The 21,457-nt window shown below is 44.3% G+C and overlaps 1 protein-coding gene across 1 annotated transcript in view; it reads right to left on the minus strand.

Moving 5' to 3' along the window:
• LOC127003749 (major facilitator superfamily domain-containing protein 6-like) overlaps positions 1 to 21,457 on the minus strand; it is a 93,797-nt gene that overhangs the window by 22,624 nt on the left and 49,716 nt on the right. Inside the window, exons 7-8 of the mRNA XM_050870754.1 lie at positions 7,213 to 7,416; positions 1,099 to 1,266 (exon numbers count right to left, since the gene is read on the minus strand). Coding sequence (XP_050726711.1) covers positions 1,099 to 1,266; positions 7,213 to 7,416 — 372 coding nt within the window. The remainder of the gene's footprint in view (positions 1 to 1,098; positions 1,267 to 7,212; positions 7,417 to 21,457) is intronic.

A 21,457-nucleotide genomic window follows, 5' to 3' on the forward strand; every position in this document is an offset into this window, starting at 1 on the left:
CAGCGAAAGGATAGTTGGTCAAGATGTGTTTCGCTTTAGAATTCAAATAGTCAAACAATTACATAGTTGATAGATGTGAGAGTAAACAACACATAGATATTTAGAAACGAAATAACAATTAAATCAAAATGACAATGAAATCGTAACAAGATAGTGGAAAAATATAATTCTAAAGAATGATGGTTGTGGCCACGAGAACATTTGATACTGCTACATAGACACGGCATTCAGCTTTAGATTGAAATTTAAGATAGAAATAGTAGTAGGCAAAAGAGTATACATTTCTGTCAGTATTCTCAAAAACCTGTCTTTCGCTTATGAAGAAAAGGGGAGGTTTAGAGGAGGAGAGATGGTTAATGGAAATTAGAGAGGAGACCGAATGTTGCAGAAGATGATGAAGAAAAGTTGGAAGAGCAATCAAGGCATCTTCGATCATCACCATATCTGGTCCCCTCCTCAGATAGAGACTTAGAGGCTTTTTTTTCCCTGGAAACATGTCATAATACATTTTAATAAATTTTGAGGAAATAGTGTGTTGCATGTATGTCGTTTAGTGTGGAAAGTAAGATAATTTGTCTTCAGAGAGCATGCTGAGCTGCTTTTTGGTGATAATTAGACAAAAGAGAAAATGAAAGTAAGGACGCGGGAGGGTCTTCGATAGGCTTGCAGCACCCCCTCGCCTTGCGTATACTCGTATACCTCAACGGGAGTTACTCATGCCTCTTCACACCTTGCGGTCGATGTCCGCGTCCGCGCTTAAAGCCAGCGCCCCGCGCATCTCCAGATAAAATTCATTCAGTACACTGGTTGACTTCAATGTGACTGGTCCTGCGCCCATATTCCAATCGCACTCTAATTATTTAATTTTATTTCTAGGAAGAATATGGATGCGGATATTGATACAGAGCTATTAAGATCACTTGTAACCGGTGAGTTTCAGCGAGATTTGTTAAACGCGCGGGCCCCCCCAAATTAAAGACTGATGTTTTAATTATAACATTCACACTACGCGGACGAAATGGAGCGCGAACGCCTCTTTGGTCGCGCGCTGGACATAGATATATCCCTTGCAAATATCCCTTGCAAGAGTGTACTCACCTACGCCGTAATGAAGACCGCCATACATGCCCTGCAGGGTGGCGAGCGTGGAAGGCGTGGCTAAATCGGCGGCGTAGGATACAGCAGCAGCGCTCATGAGGGACACTGTGAAGCACTCCAGCGCCTCGTAAGGCATGCACCACCATGGGTCGTTGATGAAGGAGTAGCCTGCGTTTGAAACATCAGTTAACCGTCGATAAAGCCAAGGTGTATAATTATTGTTGGTTTCATTTAAAAAGCCAGGGGTTTTGGTGAAGAAGTAGAGGTATTTATTCAATAATGCTTTGTTAGAGAAAACAAGTGGAAACCACATATGCGGTGAATTTGGATATTTTTTTCACTATACAATAAAATATGAAACAAAAAAATCTAACCAATAAGCAATTTTATACAGAGCTAATTAATAATCTCAAATGTTCGGTAGTTGTTCCCATTCTTTCCAAATGGCCATTTTCATGGTAATTGTATATAATATTCTCGATAGAAACTACACGACTTTACAGGTCACGAAGCAACACTTACTTTAGATATTTATGCAATATCGGAATGGGACAAGAGGGAAACATCTATTTTCTTTTTCTGATGTGCTGCCTATGGATCCAGTAGGCTCTCTTGAGGAGCCTGGTGGATGGCCTCAGTCCTCTAGGCGCAAGCGAATTTTATTTTAAATGGTTCCTGTGATATATGACTTGTTTGGTCCATGACCAGAGGGGGAATTAGGTGGCTGATTTGTCAGCGTGCGGGCTCGGCATCCAGGAGAACGCATGTTCGCGTCCCGCTCTCCGCTGCAAGCAAGTTGGCAACATTTCAGTCATCGCCAAGTAGCCTAAAACTACCATGCACATGGTGTCCTGAAGACCACCCATCAACCCGGACTCTGGATTCTCTCTAAAAGAGGATCAAAGGTGAGTTCCAGGGGGCAGCGTAATTCAAGCAAGATAGCGCCACTATAAATACTTGCTTGCGCCATAATGGGTTGGGACCAATCACCAGACCCCATCAAGAAATCCTACCGGCGTCATAGGCGAAACATAAAGAAAAAAATAGAAGTGGTGCTCCCCAGCGTTACTCCTCACCGAATTCACTGGAGTTAGAGTTGATTAGGTAGGGGTGGACAGCATATTGATAATCTTTCATCCCTCGGCGATGTTTGAAAACTGTCCGCGCCTCGCGATGGGACTTGAACTCGGGTCCTCCGGATCATCACGTCCGCTCACCGACCACCATTTCTTCGTCCACCACCTCTTACTTACTTCACTATCAGTCAGGCACAATCTTCAGACAACCCTCTTCTCAATAGCAACATTACCATCCTCGTAATCGTAAGTCTGTATCATTTCAATTGTTTCTGCCTTGTCCCTCTTGGTCCCAGTTTCGATGTAAACGTCCCATACACCTCTTAATTTCACCACACCATTTGTGTCTTTTATATCGGTTATTTTCCAATCTGTCACTCGTTTTGTCCATTTGTTGTCTATGTCTGTCTTTGTCCTGATTATTGATATTTCTTGATTTTAATTACCGTAATTATTTGTTATTTTTTTCTGGTTTCCTATCTATTTGTAGATATTTTTCTCCATTATAGTGATTTCTGGCATTAATCTCTCCAGTCTTCTTTGGGCACCTCCCTTTCCAGAGACATGGCCAATGTCCATGTCAGAGATCGATTTGTCATTCAGATTATGGCAGACTTTTTCTTAGACTTAATGACTTTTTCTTTCTCTAGACATTTTGTGAAAAGATTTGACGATTTTTCTACAGTATTCTTCCACTTTTTTATATATAAGGCATGTACCAATATCATCATCCTGGGAGATTTTTTTTTCTTTTTTACTTTAGGGAGGGGCTATATCTGGATGAGGAGTGCAGCATCCTCAACTTCCCCGACAGTTTTTCTCTCTTTCTCTCCTTTCCTTCGTGTTCCTGTTTCTTTCCTTAGATTCACGAGAGATTTATCTCAGGTGTCCTGGCTCAGTGTCCTACGGCCAATAGTCAGTCCAGCCCCTGATCTGGGTTGGTTTGGGAGGGGCTTGCTCCTCTTTCCCACGAAACGCCCGCATAACCAAAACCAAGATAAGAAGTAGAGGTCGGGGTCACAGCGCGAGCCTCGACCCCAATCTAGTTATGTTGGTGGCTCCTACAGTGTGGCAGGCTTCCTCGATGTTTCAGCATCCAGCGAGCCTGCCATTAGTGACGAGTGCTGGGCAAAGCCTACGGTACCCGTGCATTTCGAAGGAGGAGAGATCACCTAGCCCCTTTTTTTGTTTTGGGACTGGCTGGGGAGGCAGAGTAGCGGCGCCCTCCGACAGAACCAGGCCTGGGATTAATCTCCGAAGGCCTGTGTACTATGTGGGCTCCTGGAACGTCCTGAGCCTCTCGGATGATCACCGTTTACCCTACCTATCGAACGAGCTCAGAAGGCTGAAGGTTGATATAGTGACACTCTGAAACAAGGAGGCCTGGCAGTGGCGAGGTCAGTATTTGTGGGTACGCCTACTTCTGGTCCGGCATGAGCAGTGGTTCCCATCTTGGGAGTACTTATAGGCATTTCTAGCCAGCTGCAGCCATTAGTGATTCAGGCTACTCCGGTTGATAAGCGCATAGTGCGAGTAAACCTGAAGCACACTTTAGGCTTCATACCCATTGTTGCGGTGTATGTTCCATAAAGAGATGTGTATACCCTTAGATAATGAGGTGTACTACGCCAAACTCGATTCCGTATTAAGCCAGTGCCCCCCTCGGGACACACTCGCTGTCTTGGGCGACTTCAGTGCACTGGCACTAACAGAGATGGCTATCAGCTGTGTTGGTTTCCATGGCTCTGATACCAGGAACACCACCAGCTTTCTCCTTCTGAATATTGCAGGGTCGAGGAGTTTGAGAATTGCAGGTTCTTGGTACCAGCGACTAGTGCTGCACTGCTGAACTTGTTATAGCAATGCTGGAAGGGTAGCTAAATGGACTGACCACATCCGTGTAAGTCAGTGTTGGATCTTGTAGAACTGCAGGATTTTCCGGTGTGCTTAGTTCTTCGCAACTGATCATAGGCTTGCTGTTGCAACACTCAAGCATCATGTCAGGTCAAGAAGAATTTCGAGATGCAACAATACTGTGTTCCATCTCGAGAGACTGAAAGACTTGGCATGTGCTCATGAGTATGCAGTGACACTCTCAAATCGGTTCAGTGTGCTCAGAAACCTTGAGAACCCTGTAGAACTATGGGATACCTTCAAACGTAAGGGATCTAGAAATGGTTTTACTTCGGAAAAGACTCAGATTAATATTGAGTAAAGTCGCGCTGGCAGGTTTATTGAGAATCGGGACGAATATATTATACAGGGCTCAGTCGCGTAGGACTAGAGCTCCCCTGGGAAAAGATAAGGAGAGGCATGTCAGAAATCTCGACGAACAGTTGTACATGGTGGACTACCGTGTGGACAGCTTTCAGCTTCTGGGTTGCAGGTGTCGGATACTGATCTACCTATCGACGAAAGCCCACCCTCTCTTGTTGAGATCAGAGAGGCTGTGCCAAAGGTGGAGAGACATTTCTAACATCAGTTCGGATCTTCTCGAAGCTGTAGATGAGGCCATGATCCGCGTGTTGCATGCGGTCTTAACTGACGTATGGCCGTCTGGTACCGTTCCTTCTGACTGGAAGAGGGGGGCTGGTATTTCCTATTTGGAAAGGGAGAGGGGGTCGCCAAGACCGTAACAGCTGTCGTGGTATTATGCTGTTTAGTGTGTCGGGGAAGGTGCTTGCCCATCAATTGCTCATGATGATTTGTAAATATCTACTGAAGCTGCAGAGACCTGTGCAGTCCGGTAAGTCGACAACTGACCGTTTCCTAGAGCTTCGCGTAGACGGAGCGCCGACGTGAGATTCGACAGGGAATGCTGACACCCTACCTCGATCTCAAGAAGGTGTTTGATTCATGGCATCGCGAGACACTCTTAGATCGACTGCGACTCCGCAGGATTCCTGCAAGGACCACTGAATGATTGACTGGCCTGGTTTCTGGGGCTGAAAGTCCTGTGAAGTAGGGAGAAGGGGGGGAGGGGCGTAGCATGAGGCAGGTCTATCTTTGTCCCATAAATTTTAAACACTTGTATGGACTATGTAACAGGCAGAGTTGTGGATCAGAGATATTGTGGAGCATCTGTTGGCAATACCAGGGTCACTGATCTTGTTTTTGCCGATGATGCAGTAATCCTTGCGGAGATACTGAAGGTTCTAATGTAGACTCTCGAGGCACTGCACGAAGAGGCGAAGTCTTTGAGTCCAGTTCTCCTGGGTCAAATCTGCTCATACGTGTGGCGAGGATTTTGATATCTTGGTGGCGTAGTGCAGAATAACGGCGGATCTCGTCAGGAAGTCTTACAGCGGATTGGTTTGGCCTAAGGTGTTATGGACTTTTCAACACGAGTATATGGCGTTGTCGATATCTGTGCAGAAGAACAAAGTTCCAGATCTTCAAGTCGCTTGAGCTCCCTGTCATATTCTATGGGTATGAGACAGACTGAATAGTAATTTGAAGAGGCGGATTGATGTCAATGGCAATAGGTGCTTACGGAGAATCATGGAGTATCTCAGGAATGACTGTATCAAACCGGCGATTATTCGAGGACTATTACTTGCATAATACGTGAACGCCAACTCCAGGTATTCGGGCATGTGGCACGCTACCCACAAGCCGACCCAGCTCACCTTATGGTTTCTGTAAGAGACAACCCCAGGAGGAGGAGGTCAAGGGGACGCCCACAGAGTTCGTGTCTTGAGTAAGTCGATAGAACCTGCCTTGAAGTAGCTGGGATGGGAAAGGGGCCTGCATGGAGACGCCCGGAGGAACCCCCGGGTTTGGAGTCTTAGGGTGGGAGAGGCGTCGCGCACCCTGGAATACCGCCCCCCCCCCCCCCCCATTTATTGATTGATTGATACTTTCAATGTTTCTCTCTTTTTCGTATTTCGTTACTGCTTGGAGATCTGTGTTTCCAGCTCTGCCTTCCTACCGTAGTTGAATTACTTCAGTCTATAGTTAACTGTAGAACTCTTCAACAATGCTGATTGTGTTGTCCATGTTGTCATGAAATTGCTATTTAGGTTTGTTCTGGCATACAGGTTTTTTTGCCAATACCAAGTTTCCTCTTAAGTGTTTTTAGACCAGTACCTAAGATTTGAATTTCGCTAATTTTGATCATGAACTTTTTTATTTCTTGCTACTTTTTGCTGCTCATATTTTTTTATTACAGTACGTTGATTTTATGCCACAGTAATGCTTGGGCGTTTTTGCATTACTAGTTTATTTTCTGATGACTGTTGATCGTCATTTTATTTTCCCTTTTCCCTCATTCCTCTAACACAGTTTTTTTTTCAGAATTTTAATGCAAGGGTAATTCTTCAATTTAAAAAAAAAAAAAAAATCATTGCCAAGGATTACGTTATCTATTTGGATACTGACTGGTATTCCGATTTCTTTTTTTAATATGAAGGTTCATTAAGTTCGTATATGGCTATAGTATCAAGTTATTTCTCTCTCCTGGAGGTGATCTTGACGTCGCATCGAATCCTTCTGTGGTTGTTATTAATGTTAACTTTGTTGAGGACATATTATTTTGTATGATATATGTATTTCTACCTCCACCATGCCCATGCACAAAACATTCTGCTCACTTAAATTTGTGTTAAATTGATCATAATGATCCCATGGTTATTCTAATTACTTCCTACTGCTGACAAAATGTAAACAAACTATAAAACACATTATCATGCAGTATTATTTTCTATTACAAACACTCAGATGAAATCATCACGTTTGTTGCTAAAAATATATTTCTAATGTTTTCTCCTTTTTATATTTGAAAATATAGTTTTGAATTCCAGTATTTAATGAAACTATATATTTTTTTACGGCTCTATAGCTGTAAGAAATATTAATAAGTTTGAAAATCATGCTAATGCTTCTTCCATTTCTCATGAAAACAAATATCATATTAACTTTAGAATATTTTCATAATATATATGATAATAAGCAACTAACTATTTCCAACGTTTCTTTCCTACGAAAAATCTTTCGGTACTGTGACCAGCTTTGACAGTGCGCTGCAACAGCCACTCACCCAACATCCGGATGACGTAGAAAGCGAACCCGAGAATGATGGTGTAGGAGAGACCCAACTTCTTGAAAATGAACCCTGAAGAAACCAGGATAGGGATCCCGGCAATACTGCCCACCGTCACTGTAATGCCCATAAGGTACTTCTTAGCACCAAGATCTTGCAGCAACCAGAAGAGGAAAGTGTCCAGGACGCCAAAGCATGCTCCTGCGGAGTAATCATATATTACCATTCTAAGTTTGCTTTAAAGTGCCATTAACTAATCAGTTGGTTAATAATTTCTCCCTTTTCTTAACCGATGACCTTGGGCAATTTGATAGAAGGGATGAAATGCTGGTGAATTCTGACACAATTATGTAACAAGCTGATTAAATAAAAATAAATAAACATAGGAGAATCTGCACACTATCTGTCAACGTCTAGGTTCCATTTCATAACCAATTCCATTTTCTAAGTTAACGACATACATCCACAACAGTTTTAAATATCATATTTTTACCAACTTGGGAAATCTTCATTATGGAGTTGGAGCACCTCTCTTTATATCTTAATTCAGAGCGGTGCAAGGGCGGGATCAAACAACATAACAATCAAATGGGTAGGTCAACAACCAGTGGTGAAGGAGTCGCAAGCGACTCCTTTAGGAATTGATCGGCCTAGGGCCAGGACCTGGTTCACTATGAAAGAGCCCCACTGAGGTTTATATTGTCAATGAAATTGTGTTAAGATGTGTGTTATTATGACACACACTGTCAAGGGATGTTACTGCCACTGCAGCTGTTCTGTTCACGAATATCGGGCGTACTGCAACAACACAACTAAAAATATTACTATTCTACTACATCCACTACTACTGCTACTACTACTACTACTACTACTACTACTACTACTACTATTAATATTACTACTACTATTACTACTACTACTAGTTACAACTACAACTACAACCACTATTACTGCTGTTGCTGCTGCTGCTCCTCCTCCTCCTCCTCCTCTTTGTAAGCGATCCCGACGTCATTCGCGACTGTGAGGTAGGCGAGAATCTACTATCCATTAGACCATGCTACTATCCATATCAGACCCTATGACATACCGTTTTTTCGCAAATATCTTTCAAACGAAGACTCGGTCAGCATGTTGCTTTGGCACAGATTGTTTCACATACTCCGCTAATTTTTGACGCTATTGTGCATTGCCAGATGCGGTTAATTATGACGTTTACTCTTGACTGTGATGGCAAAACCTGCGTGAGCCACTCACACATTCCAACAGGTGAGGCGTGACGTATTTGTGATGTATCCACCAACTACCTCCACCCCTGGCTTCCCCTACTCCCACCCCTCCCTTTCCCTCCCTCCTACCCTCCTCCTCCACGTGACAATCAGCAGGTGATACATATTATAAAATTAATATATATGTTATCTCATTTTTATATGCGATGTTATGTCCCCACCCACCCCTACTTAGCTATCTTTGGATAGGTCCTCTTAAGCTACGGTTACACTAGTCAACGAAATGGTTGGATTCCAACGATTCGCTTGAATTTCGTCCAAGGTTGGAGGACTTCGTTAGGCATCCAAGCGTAGGGTTGGAGGAAAGATTCCTCGCCCAGAAGAGAACTGAAGATCTATGTTATACAGTATTCATATTTATGACATATTTGAAAAGAAAGTATACAGCTTATTCAGTCATAAGAGAGGAAGTATTTATTAGTATAAAAATATCTTGAAATAGGAATAGAATTTTATAGAATGTATATAGTGGCAATAAGCAGACATTCGTTTGGCTACCGTTGCGGTGTAAATATTTCCTCTCCCTACGCGCCATGACTTTTTCTGTTCTCGCCGTGATGGCAATTGTCTTTTTTCTTCCGGGAAAGCAGCTCATAGCGTGGCACATGTGTTGTTGTTGTTGTTCCTCTTCTTCTTCTTCTTTTCGTCTTGACGCCGTTGGAAAGGCAGAAACCTAAACATTTCCAACGGCAAGGTTGGACTCGTCTAACCACTCCGTCCAAAGATAGAATTGGATGGACAGCTGTTTAAGGTTGGACTCCAAGCGTTTCGTTGACTAGTGAAACCTTAGCTTAAGATGTATTTGTTTAATCTTTTGTTGTTGTTGTTGTTGTTGTTGTTGTTGTTAAGCGGTGTGGATGAGCTGAATGAATGACTGTGTGAACGATGCTGATAAAAAATATAAATAAATAAAAATAAAATAAACCTACAAACTAAAAAAAATAATAAACATGGCCTAACAGCCCAGCCAGGGCTGATGGCCGAAAAAAAAAGAAAAAAAAAACGCACTCACTCTCCCCACGCCCTCTTTCTCCCCCATACTTCTCTCTCTCTCTCTCTCTCTCTCTCTCTCTCTCTCTCTCTCTCTCTCTCTCTCTCTCTCTCTCTCTCTCTCTCTCTCTCTCTCACACACACACACACACTTGCGCTGTACACAAGATATGAATCCATGCACACGTATTACTTGAATTAATGGCAGATAAATATAAATTATATGCCGTCTGCATCAGTATCGACAGTGATGACGAGGATGACCTGTTTTATCAATGGTGATGAATATTATAGTAACATAAGTGATCAGTTATTTACATTGTTAATCCACCCATCATATACTCGCTGTCTATTTTTGTATGTTATGACTTATTAACATATCTACATGAACCCGTATGGTATGGCAGTCTTTTCCTAACATCAGAATAAATTATTTCTATATTTCTCCAATTTCGTTTCACGTTTTTACTCTGCAATGTATTCCCGCTTCAATTTCACCCTTATTCCTTTCCGTCTCTTACGCGACTTCCCATAAATGATCAAGCGTCAGCTACGTACTTCATCCCATCATACGTTCAACGTAACTTGTGGGAAGGAGGGTCATATACTCGTACAGCTTTAAATGGTTGTATAATTGTCAAACAAACCTCATACAGCAGCAACATCCAGTTATGCTGGAACAGGAATCAGGGTCGTGTGCACAAAACACCAGACCATACTTAGCATATACTTTCGAGTTATCCGCCATTATAGAGAAGTCATATGTGTGCATAGCTTCACATCTCATGTACACCGAGAGAGAGAATTACATAGAATTACAAAGATAACCAGACCACACAGGCCCTAAGGCCCAAACTAGCTGGTCTGTCCTAAACCTAAGTGACAATTGTTATGCGGCCACCATGACGTTGAAACTGACCTACTAGTAGTGAACATTGAGATGGAGGAGATAGCGGTCAAGATTATTCTTATACGATGCAATTGAGTCACACTGTACCACTGATGGTGCTAATCTGTTCCAATCTCGAACGACAGCATTAGTGAAGAGGAATTTTGTGCATCTGAATGAACTTCTCTACATTTGAGTTTAGCGCCATTATTTCTCGTTCGCGTCGAATCATCCATCACAAACAGCTTGGTCGGATCCACGTTGGTAAAACCGTTAAGTATTTTAAAGCACTCGATCAGTTTTCCTCTTAGCGGCGTTTTTTAAGAGAAAACAGGTTTTGATGTGACAGCCTTTCCTCGTAGGGTTTGTTTCGTAATCAAGAAATCATTTTGGTTGCTCTACGCTGAACACCTAATTTAGCAATGTCTTTCGCATGGTGGGGAGACCAAAACTGCACGGCATACTCCAAAATGAGGTTTGACGAAACTATTATACAATGGTAAAATAACATCTTTATTCTTGAATGAAAAATTTCTCTTAATCAAACCCATCATCCTGTTTGCTTTTTTAACGGACTCGTTGCACTGCTGGGAAAACTTGAGGTTAGACGAGAGAGAGAGAGAGAGAGAGAGAGAGAGAGAGAGAGAGAGAGAGAGAGAGAGAGAGAGAGAGAGAGAGAGAGAGAGAGAGAGAGAGAGAGAGAGAGAGAGAGAGAGAGAGAGAGAGAGAGAGAGAGAGAGGGAGAGGGAGAGAGTGCGGGGGAGAAGGAGGAGGGTAGGAGGGAGGGAAAGGGAGGGATGGGAGTAGGGGAAGCAAGGGGTGGAGGTAGTTGGTGGATACACGCAAGGCCATCTAGAGGCCCGTCTAGATGGCCTTGATACACGTCAGAAATACGTCACGCCTCACCTGTTCGAATGTGTTAGTGGCTCACGCAGGTTTTGCCATCACAGTCAAGAGTAAACGCCATAATTAACCACATATGTCAATGCACAATAGCATAAAACATTAGCGGAGTGTGTGAAATAATCTATGCCAAAGCACCATGCTGATCCGAGTCTTCGTTTGAAAGATATTTGCGAAAAACGGTATGTCATAGGGTCTGATATAGATTTTTTTAGTAAGTGATTGCGACCACTACCTAATCCGTTTCAGTGTCAGCATGGGTCATAAACTCATCGATAATCCGACGGTGATACCAGTCTATAAAAAAAGGTAAATTTCGACCTAGCCCGTGAACTGCTACCCCCTGCTCCCTGGGACCAACTTAACCTCAACGTCAACACAATAGACAATGCGTGGAGCACATTCAATGATAAACTCCTGGAAGCGGTGAAGAGAACAGTGACGCCGAAATCGAAGCGAATAAATGGTACCGTAAATCCACCGTGGATGACCACAGAAATCAAGAGAGTAGTAAAATTTTAGAAAAGGAACTATACTTTAATTAAAGAAAATGAAAAGGCCGAAGTCCTTGTAAGGTATCAAAACAGCCTCAGACCCTAATAACCTCTCATTCGGAGCAGAAAATGCGACCATGAAAAGCGACCATGAAAAACAAATAGCTCAAATCCAACCCCCAATTTTTTTTCACATACATCAGAATAAAAAAATGAAAGTAAAAAACAAAATTGTTCCCCTAACAGATGAGACCGGATCGCTGACTCAGGACAGTAAGCACATGGCTAGTATCCTCAACAGCAATTTCGCATACGTATTCACAGTTGAGAACGTTGAAAACATTTGCGAGGGCCCTAATCCCCAGAGGGAGATTACACCCCTGGAAATTGACACAATATGCGATCACGAAGTAAAGTACGGTAATGCCTAAACAAACATGACACGAACAAGTCAACGGGACCCGATGATTTGTTTACACGGTTATTGAAAGAACGTTAACAGTTAATACTTCAGCTCCTCACAAGCATATTTAACTGGTCAGTATAACTATACAAAGTCCCTGAAGATTGGAAGATGTCGAACGTAACACCGATTTAAAGAAAATGGATATAAATGCGTTGCATTAAACTACAGACCCAGAAGTTTGAAATCAGTCGCTGGTAAAATACTCGAGAAGATTATTAAAGACAAACTTGTCACGTTTCTAAAAGATAATAATGTAATTTCCGATACTCAGCGAAGGTTCAGAAATAAGCGTGCATGCTTAACAAATTTACTACACTTTTTCCAAGGTATATATAAAAACAAGGATGATCACGTCCCCAGCCATGTTATTTAACTTAATTTCCAGAGAGCCTATTGATAAGGTACCTCACTATGGACTCCTTAAGAAACTACAGTCAGCGGATATGGGAAGCAATCTGACCACGTGGATAAGTTATTGACTTACCGATACAAAACAATGAGTGCTACTCAACGGGCAAGCAAAGGTCAGTTCTGTGATCCATTCACTTTATTATTCACACCAATGATCAAGGAACAGGATTGAAATCCTCCCTATCAAATTTTGCTGACGACACCAAAGTGGGTGGAAAGGCCCTCTCGACGACCGACTGAAAAAACATCCAAAAGAACCTTGACCAGCCCATCCAATGGTCTGAAAGGTGGCAAATGTCATTCAATTTTGACAAGTGTAAAGTCATGCACTTTGGTTCCAGAAATAGTAAACATTCATGCAAAATTCATGGAAAGCCTCTGCAGGTTGTGCAGAAAGCATCGGTTCTTGGGGTCACCATCAGCAGCGACCTGAAACATGAAACATTGTAAAAAAAAGAAGAGCATATAACAAAACCAATACTATGCTCGGATTCATAGCGAGGAACATCGAGTGCAAGACGCCAAAAGTAATGGTATTTTTTGTGTATTTTAATGGTAAGGCCTCACTTTAAATATGCGGTACAGTTCTGATCCTCTAATTACAGGAAGGATATTGAATAACTGGAAAGAGTTTAGCGGCGTGCTACGAAAATTATTTCGACTTTTAAGGGCTCAACCGTATTTAGAACGACTCCTGGGACTAAACCTCTTTTCGCTGGAAGAGATGTTTAAGAGGAGATTTAATTAAGGTATTCAAGTACCTGAAGAAGGTATTTAATGTCAATAACTGTCCTGTTGGAAGTATGCCATTGTACAGCCTGTGCCTAAGAAGGGTGACCGTTCCAATCCCTGAAACTATCGCCCTATAGCTTTACTTTCATGTATATCTAAAGCTTTTGAATCAATCCTTAACCGGAAGATTCAAAAGCACCTTTCCACTTCTAACCTTCTATCTGATCGCCAGTATGGGTTCCGCAAGGGGCGTTCTACTGGCGATCTTCTTGCTCTCTTAACTGACTCTTGGTCATCCTCTCTTAGCTGTTTCGGTGAAACTTTCTCTGTTGCGCTAGACATATCGAAAGCCTTCGATAGAGTATGGCACAAGTCTTTGCTTTCTAAACTGCCCTCTTTCGGATTCTATCCCTCTCTCTGTTCCTTTATCTCTAGTTTCCTTTCCGGCCGTTCAATCTCTGCGGTGGTAGACGGTCACTGTTCTTCCCCTAAATCTATCAACAGTGGTGTTCCACAGGGCTCTGTCCTATCACCCACTTTCTTCCTGTTATTCATCAATGATCTATTTTCCATAACAAACTGTCCTGTCCACTCATACGCCGACGACTCCACTCTGCATTATTCAACTTCTTTCAATAGAAGACCATGACAACAGGAAGTACACGACTCCAGACTGGAGGCTGCAGAACGCTTAACCTCAGACCTTGCTATCATTTCCGATTGGGGCAGAAGGAACCTTGTGTCCTTCAATGCCTCAAAAACTCAATTTATCCACCTATCAACTCGACACAATCTTCCAAACACCTATCCCTTATTTTTCGACAACACTCAGCTATCACCATCTTCAACACTAAACATCCTCGGTCTATCCTTAACTCAAAATCTCAACTGGAAACTTCACATCTCCTCTCGCTAAATCAGCTTCCTCGAGGTTGGGCGTTCTATATCGTCTCCACCAGTTCTTCTCCCCCGCGCAGTTGCTATCCATATACAGGGGCCTTGTCCGCCCTCGTATGGAGTATGCATCTCACGTGTGGGGGAGTTCTACTCACACAGCTCTTCTGGACAGAGTGGAGTCTAAGGCTCTTCGTCTCATCAGCTCTCCTCCTCCTACTGATAGTCTTCTACCTCTTAAATTCCGTCGCGATGTTGCCTCTCTTTCTATCTTCTATCGATATTTCCACGCTGACTGCTCTTCTGAACTTGCTAACTGCATGCCTCCCCCCTCCCGCGGCCCCGCTACACACGACTTTCTACTCATGCTCATCCCTATACTGTCCAAACCCCTTATGCAAGAGTTAACCAGCATCCTCACTCTTTCATCCCTCACGCTGGTAAATTCTGGAACAATCTTCCTTCATCTATATTTCCTCCTGCCTACGACTTGAACTCTTTCAAGAGAAGGGTATCAGGACACCTCTCCTCCCGAAATTTACCTCTCTATCGGCCACCTCTTTTGATTCTTTTTTAAGAGCAGCGAGTCGCGGGCTTTTTTTTTCATTATAGTTTCCTTTTTTTGTGCCCCTGAGCTGTCTCCTTTGTTGTAAACAACAAAAACAAAAAAAAATCTACATTCTTTGAGTTACAAACCAGCAGAAGAACTAGAAATAACGGTCTGCCAATTCAAGCGAGGCGATACAGTACAGACATAGGCAGGAGTTTCTTCTCATCCCGAGTCATCCGCCATTTGAACAATCTTCCTTCAGAAGTAGTAAATGCGAATACCATCAACTCATTTATATAGAATCGACCGTTATTTCATTGTGTCAGAAGTAAACTGAATACGAAGTGCTTTCATTTGTTCTGTAGGCACGAAGTGGCTGTCGAGAAGAATAAATCACCAAAGCGGTCAACCTCGTAATGAGCCAATACGGTTTTCGTTTCCTGCATTTCCATGTGTACATGTTTCTTCCTCCTCATTATCATCCACTTGATCCTACTACTACTACTACTACTATTGATTCAAGGGGTGAGAAAATGATTCAAGGGGTGAAAAACTTGCCGTACAAGTATAATCTGAAGCATTAAAATCTATATTCTCTAGAAAGTTGAAGGTTACAAGGAGACTTGATCACTTGATCAAGGTTGGAGCGGCAGCCTAGGCCGCTATTCAAGAGGACCAAGGCATTGATACCTTATGTGTCTTCAGGGCAACAAACGTAACCTCTAGGGTTACGCCGTATGGGTCCGCTAAACCGCCCTTTTGTAGCGGTTGCCTAGACCTCTACAGAGGACCAAGGCATTTCTGCCTTGTATGTCCTCGAGGCAGCAAACGAAGTTGTGAGCTTCGCCGTATTATATCCGCTAAACCGCCTCATTTAGGTTAAGGAAAGTCTTGTTAGCCTGTTTGGTGCTCCTTCTGGAGCTTTTTGTTTAAAGGTTTATTGTAAAAATATATATATATATATATATATATATATATATATATATATATATATATATATATATATATATATATATATATATATATATATATATATATATATATAATAACACAAATATATACATTTGGTGTATGTAGTGTACAAAGCGGGCATCGGCCCGCCGGTGGAAGCGTGGTCAGGTGTGGTGGCGGTGACGCATCTGTGTCCCTCGTCACTAGGTGGTGCGAGGGAGGGGTGACGGGTCATCGAGGTGGAGGTGCCGCCCTGAACACATCGAGCAGCAGGTCTGGTGGAGAGCGCTGGACCAGGAGGGCAGCCTTGACCTCCCGGCTGCTCAGCAGGCCGCCATGTGCAGGCTGGGTGGCGGGCTCTGGGACTGACCTGAGCCGCGCGGTGGCCGGGCACGACAGCAGGTTGTGCACCAGCGGGCGGCGGCTGTGCCTGCCGCAGTGGCCACACTCCTGCCCCTGGAAATCGACCTGGAGCTACTCCCTGGTGCTGTAGCCCAGCCTGACACGCTGCAGCAGGACCCCGTCTGCCCTGGGCTGCTGCTGGGCGTCATCCAGTGGGTGGTAGCCGGTGGCAATGGAGTATCACGCCGCCTGCTTCTTCCAGCCCTCTAGCTCCCGGTGGCTTTGATGAGTCTGCCAGGCTGCACCGTGCCTCGCCTTGGCCTTGGCCTGCTGTAGACTGAGCGGCACTTGCCTGGTGATGGTGGGGCCCGCAGCGGCCCTCTTGGCGGCCTCGTCCGCAGCCTCGTTGCCGCGTACCTCCACGTGGCTGGGGATCCAGTGGAGCCTGACGCACTTCCCTTGCGCGGCGAGGCTCTGCAGGCTGCCAAGCACGAAAGTGACGAGGCCCACGTTGTCGGTGAAGCGCGGATATTGCAGGGCTTCCAGCCCCGCTCGGGAGTCTGTGTGTATGACGACAGTCAGCGGAGGACGGGCCTGGGCGTGCTCCAGGGCGAGGAGTAGGGCGACTAGCTCCTTCTGGAGGGTAGAGCAGGGGTCTGCCGTCCTACGCAAGAGCCTCGTCTCTCCGGTGATGGCCGCAGCGCCCGTTCTGCCGCTCACTGGGTCTAACGAGCCGTCCGTGTAGTAGACGGCGCTGCCTGGCTCGGTGACCTGCGCCATGGATATCAGGGCGATCTGCCGCAGCTCCTGGGTGGTGCAGAGGGCCTTGCTGGCTGGCATCGGTGTGGCGGTGAAGGGAGCAATGGACGGTTCCCACGGGGGCGGGGGGTGGAAGGAGGGAGCGGGGACATCGGCCTCCCGCCACCAGCCGAGTGTGCGGGTGAGTCTGTGGGTGGCTGAGGTGGTGTGGATGAGCCACCTGTTGTTGCCGATCACTTCCCTGCCTTGTGCCATGGCCGTCCGCAGTCTCCGCTGTGCCACGCCCTCTTCGTCTCGGAGGAGGATCCTGGCTTCTGGAGCTTTTACTGTTGAGACTATATATATGGAATCTTTGTCACGTATCGAATGTCAGATTTTAGAGATCCGCGGATGCGGATGTCATATTTACGTATTTTGCGGATGCGGATATCAATTTTTGCCAAACTGCGGATGCGGATATCAAATTATGACATCCTCACGGATGCGGATGCGGATGTGTTCATGATTTTGGTAATTCAATAAATAGCACCTATTTTTTTTACATCTCGGCCTGTAGCGCCGGTAGGCTTTCTTCTTGGGCCTGGTGGTCGTCCCAAGCCCCTCATGGTGCAGGCATTTTTTTAGTGGCGCCAGTTATGCTTGGCTCATGCTGCCCCCCGGAACTCATTCTTGATTCACCAGGACGGTATCTTCTAGAGTCCGGGTTGACAGGTGGTCTTCTGGACAGCATGAGGGTAGTCTTAGGCCACTCTGCGGTGACTGAAAAATCCCATGTGGTATCGTGGGGATTCGAACCGACATTGTCCATGGCGCCGTGAATGCTAGGCCCGCACACTAACCACTCAGCCACCGCCTACCTATTGCAAGATGTTAACTGCATTTGTTACACAATACTGCATTTTGTAATTTTAAAGCTTTATGACGAGTTTCAGCCACACATGTTGTGTGTTACCAGGATGCGGAACAAAAAAATTGGTTGATCTTCTTCACTTTGGAGCCCCCGAAGTATGGCGCCGGGGACATATGTCCCCCCAGCAGCTCCCCTCGCTACGCCACTGCACAAGGGTCCGACATGCAGCTGGAGATCGAGGAGATGAGCGGGGAGGGGGTCGTGGTCCACTACACCCAGGGAGCCTCGGAACGCCGCCGGGTTTAACCTGACTTGCCCTTGCCCGGGGGGCAGCAGGAGCGGTGTGACCTATCTCTCCTGGGTCACGCGCGGAACTGACTCTCTCTCTCTCTCTCTCTCTCTCTCTCTGCCGGCCAGGCTGCTTCCCTTCACACCTACGCAATATTACATAAAGTACATACAGTTACACAGTTCAATACATACATACATACTTTTACAAATTTACATGATACATACATACTACATAGTTACTATATAAAAGTATCTCCTTCCTTCTGCCCTTCCGCAAAATTCTTGTCACATTAGGATGTGTAAATTTGAAAGGAAATGGATAGAACGTGTAATTTCAGTAGAAAATTAACATGCATTAATTCATTTTCTTCAACTTTGCAAGCTCTGTACTCTGTAGTCTGCGTTGTGATCTCTAAGTCTGTGACTCTGTAATGAATAAATTATATCCACAACATCCTCTTTGTGTGGTGCGGATGCGAGTGCGGATATTTATTTCATCACATATGCGGATGCGGCAGGAGTCTTCAATCTCGTCCTAACAAAGGGCAGAGACCTCCCTCACCCTGACTATGCGCGGCTCCCTCCGTGGGACCCCCCCTCCCCGCCATCATAAGGTCCTGGCTCCCACAATCAAAGACACTCCATAACCCAGCAGTTCTGAAACAGGGGAGTCTCCAACGAATCCGGCCCCTTGTATCCTCTCTCGACATTACCATCTACACGGATGGGTCCGTCCATCCCGAGACGGGCAGAGCAGGGGCACCACACACCGTCAGTGGGAACAGCCACCAAACGCGCCTAACTGATGGAGCCTCATCCCTTCAGGCTGAGCTCGTGGCCATACTAGAGGCACTCCGCCACTCACTGACTGTACTCCAGACACTCAGCCACCCCGAACCCTCTGACAACATCAACCTCGTGACCGAGATCCACCACCTGGCGACCTCCATCCGAACTCGGACCGGACTCCGCCATGCCGACCTGCCAGCACACACACCGCTGAGAGTAAGACTGGACCTCTATCGACTCAGACCTGCGTGCTGACCTCTCACTTGGATCGTTTGCAATTACAAAGCTGGCAATGCTCCTTGTTTTTGACATTTGTTGACTGAGATTCTTATGTCTCTGACTAAGTGAATGTCTAGTTATTTCAGATTTTCCACATGTAATATCCATGTTACATATATTACAAAATGCATAATCCTTTATTTTTGTTGAGCGTGAAGATTTTGTTAACTACCCAGCAAACTTTGGTTCTGTCACCCAACTCTCTCGCCATTTCTGACCATACAGTACTATGCAGACTTTAGTTGTTTTAATTTTCTTCGTTGGAGGTGTGGTAGGGTCATTGCGAGCTTTGAAAGTTGTGGGTCTTGGGGACGGGGAGCCTGGTTCGTCACATGAGCTACTATCATCCATTCTGCATGGGACAACATAAAACTAAATCAGCATTAGGCCTACTGCTAACATTGTAGCATTAGTGATGCTACTAACAAGAGAGAGAGAGAGAGAGAGAGAGAGAGAGAGAGAGAGAGAGAGAGAGAGAGAGAGAGAGAGAGAGAGAGAGAGAGAAAACACCCATCTCCATAGTAAACTTCGCTTCGCTCGTAATTATAATACCAATTATAATAGGATAACAGTGACCTATGTAAACAGGGTATGTTGGCAAAACGACACACACACACACACACACACACACACACACACACACACACACACACACACACACATCTGTATGCAGCTTTGTTGTCGCACAGACTAACTATTTACGTTTAGTTATGGTAGTAGGCCTAAATATGGTAGAAAAATCATTTGCGGTGGGGGTAGGGTGGAATCCTCTAAAATCTATAATTGCCCTTTAGTAATATAGTAGCCTATTGTATAAAAAAATTCCAAAATCCTAAATTCATCAGTTTGTTAGTTTACATGATATATTTCAATTATACACAAAATTATACTAAGAAGTAATTCTAGGCTATAGGCTAGTACATGGGATAAAAATTCCAGTAATTGAGTTGGTACTATAATTATCATTTCTAGGTTGAAAAGAGAATATTATAGTAGGTCATGTAGTTATAATGAGTAGCTGACACTTTCAATTTTTCCCTATCATGCAGTTATACTATTAGAATGATGGAAGTTACTACTTGGATGGATCGCTCATGCCTATAACTAACTCGGCCCTAGATCTTAGTGTTACTATAGACACTACTTTAAAGTTTCATGTGCATATTCAAACATTGGTAAACAAAGTTGCTGCTCTAGCAAATAACTTATTAAAATCAACAGTGAATAGGAGTCTTTGCTCCAAGTATACTTAGCTTATATCTGCCCTCTGTTTGATTATTGCTCTTCTCTGTGGAACACAGGTTACTTGGGATACCTTAAGCACTTAGAAAACAAATGAGCGGCATGGAACATCTTTCGTACTTGGAAAGACTCAGGGCCTTGGACTTGTATTCAGTCTATGGATGATTACTGAGACACGGCTTAATAAAATACTGGAAAATACTCAACGGCCAGTCGTCTATTCTTTCATCTGCTATTTCTTAAGAGCCCCTGAGATGGGTACTAGAGGCCACGAATACAAGTTAGCAGTTCCTAGAGTCTCACTATATTTAAGAAAAAAAGAGTTTTCAGTGTCAGACATGTTTCCCTCTGGAATTCTCTACCTGTCTCAGTGGTTTCCTCACCCAGTCTCACATCATTTAAAGCCAACATAGTAGAACACTTAGGAGAGGACATGTTTAAATTCATCTAATCGTCCAACCGCCAGACATATAGCCGCAATAATGCACCTTCCAGCCATGCTCATAGCCAAACAAAATAACTATTGAATTCATAAAAAGGCTGGCGCATCAGCGGAGTGCTTCGGTCCCTTGTTCCTCAAATGCGAGGTTAAGGGACGGGAAGCCCACCAGGTGAGATAACCAGGTGAGAGAACCTCTTTCCCTCTGAACAAGTGTTAATAGCACAAAAAATGTCCTAGATCGGCGTCGCATGACCCTCCAACACCCCCCCAACAATTTATATTATGCAACTAGGGGTCTAAAATGGAAAATGCTGAAAAGTAAAGATGGCGCCACTATAAACACTTGCCTGCGCCACAACGGGCTGGGGCCGACCATCAGGCCCTACTATGAAGGCCTACCGGCGCCACAGGCCAAAACGTAAATAAATAAATAAAACAGCTGACTGTTTATAATGCCATGTTGTAGGGTTCATCAGGGCTAACAAATGTTATTATACAATGTCATGTCTACAATGCATGGGTAAGCCAGGAAAACAAGTTGAAGAGAACAACAACAACAACAGTAAGAAGATGGACAATCTGTTGATCAGCGTCTGCGACGCCGATAAAAATTCGAAATATTGACCTAAACCAATGTTTACAAATAATAAAATTGTGAGCCACAGAAGTGAATGTGATTATC

The sequence above is a fragment of the Eriocheir sinensis genome, chromosome 3 (assembly GCF_024679095.1).
Source record: "Eriocheir sinensis breed Jianghai 21 chromosome 3, ASM2467909v1, whole genome shotgun sequence".
Taxonomy (NCBI): domain Eukaryota; kingdom Metazoa; phylum Arthropoda; class Malacostraca; order Decapoda; family Varunidae; genus Eriocheir; species Eriocheir sinensis.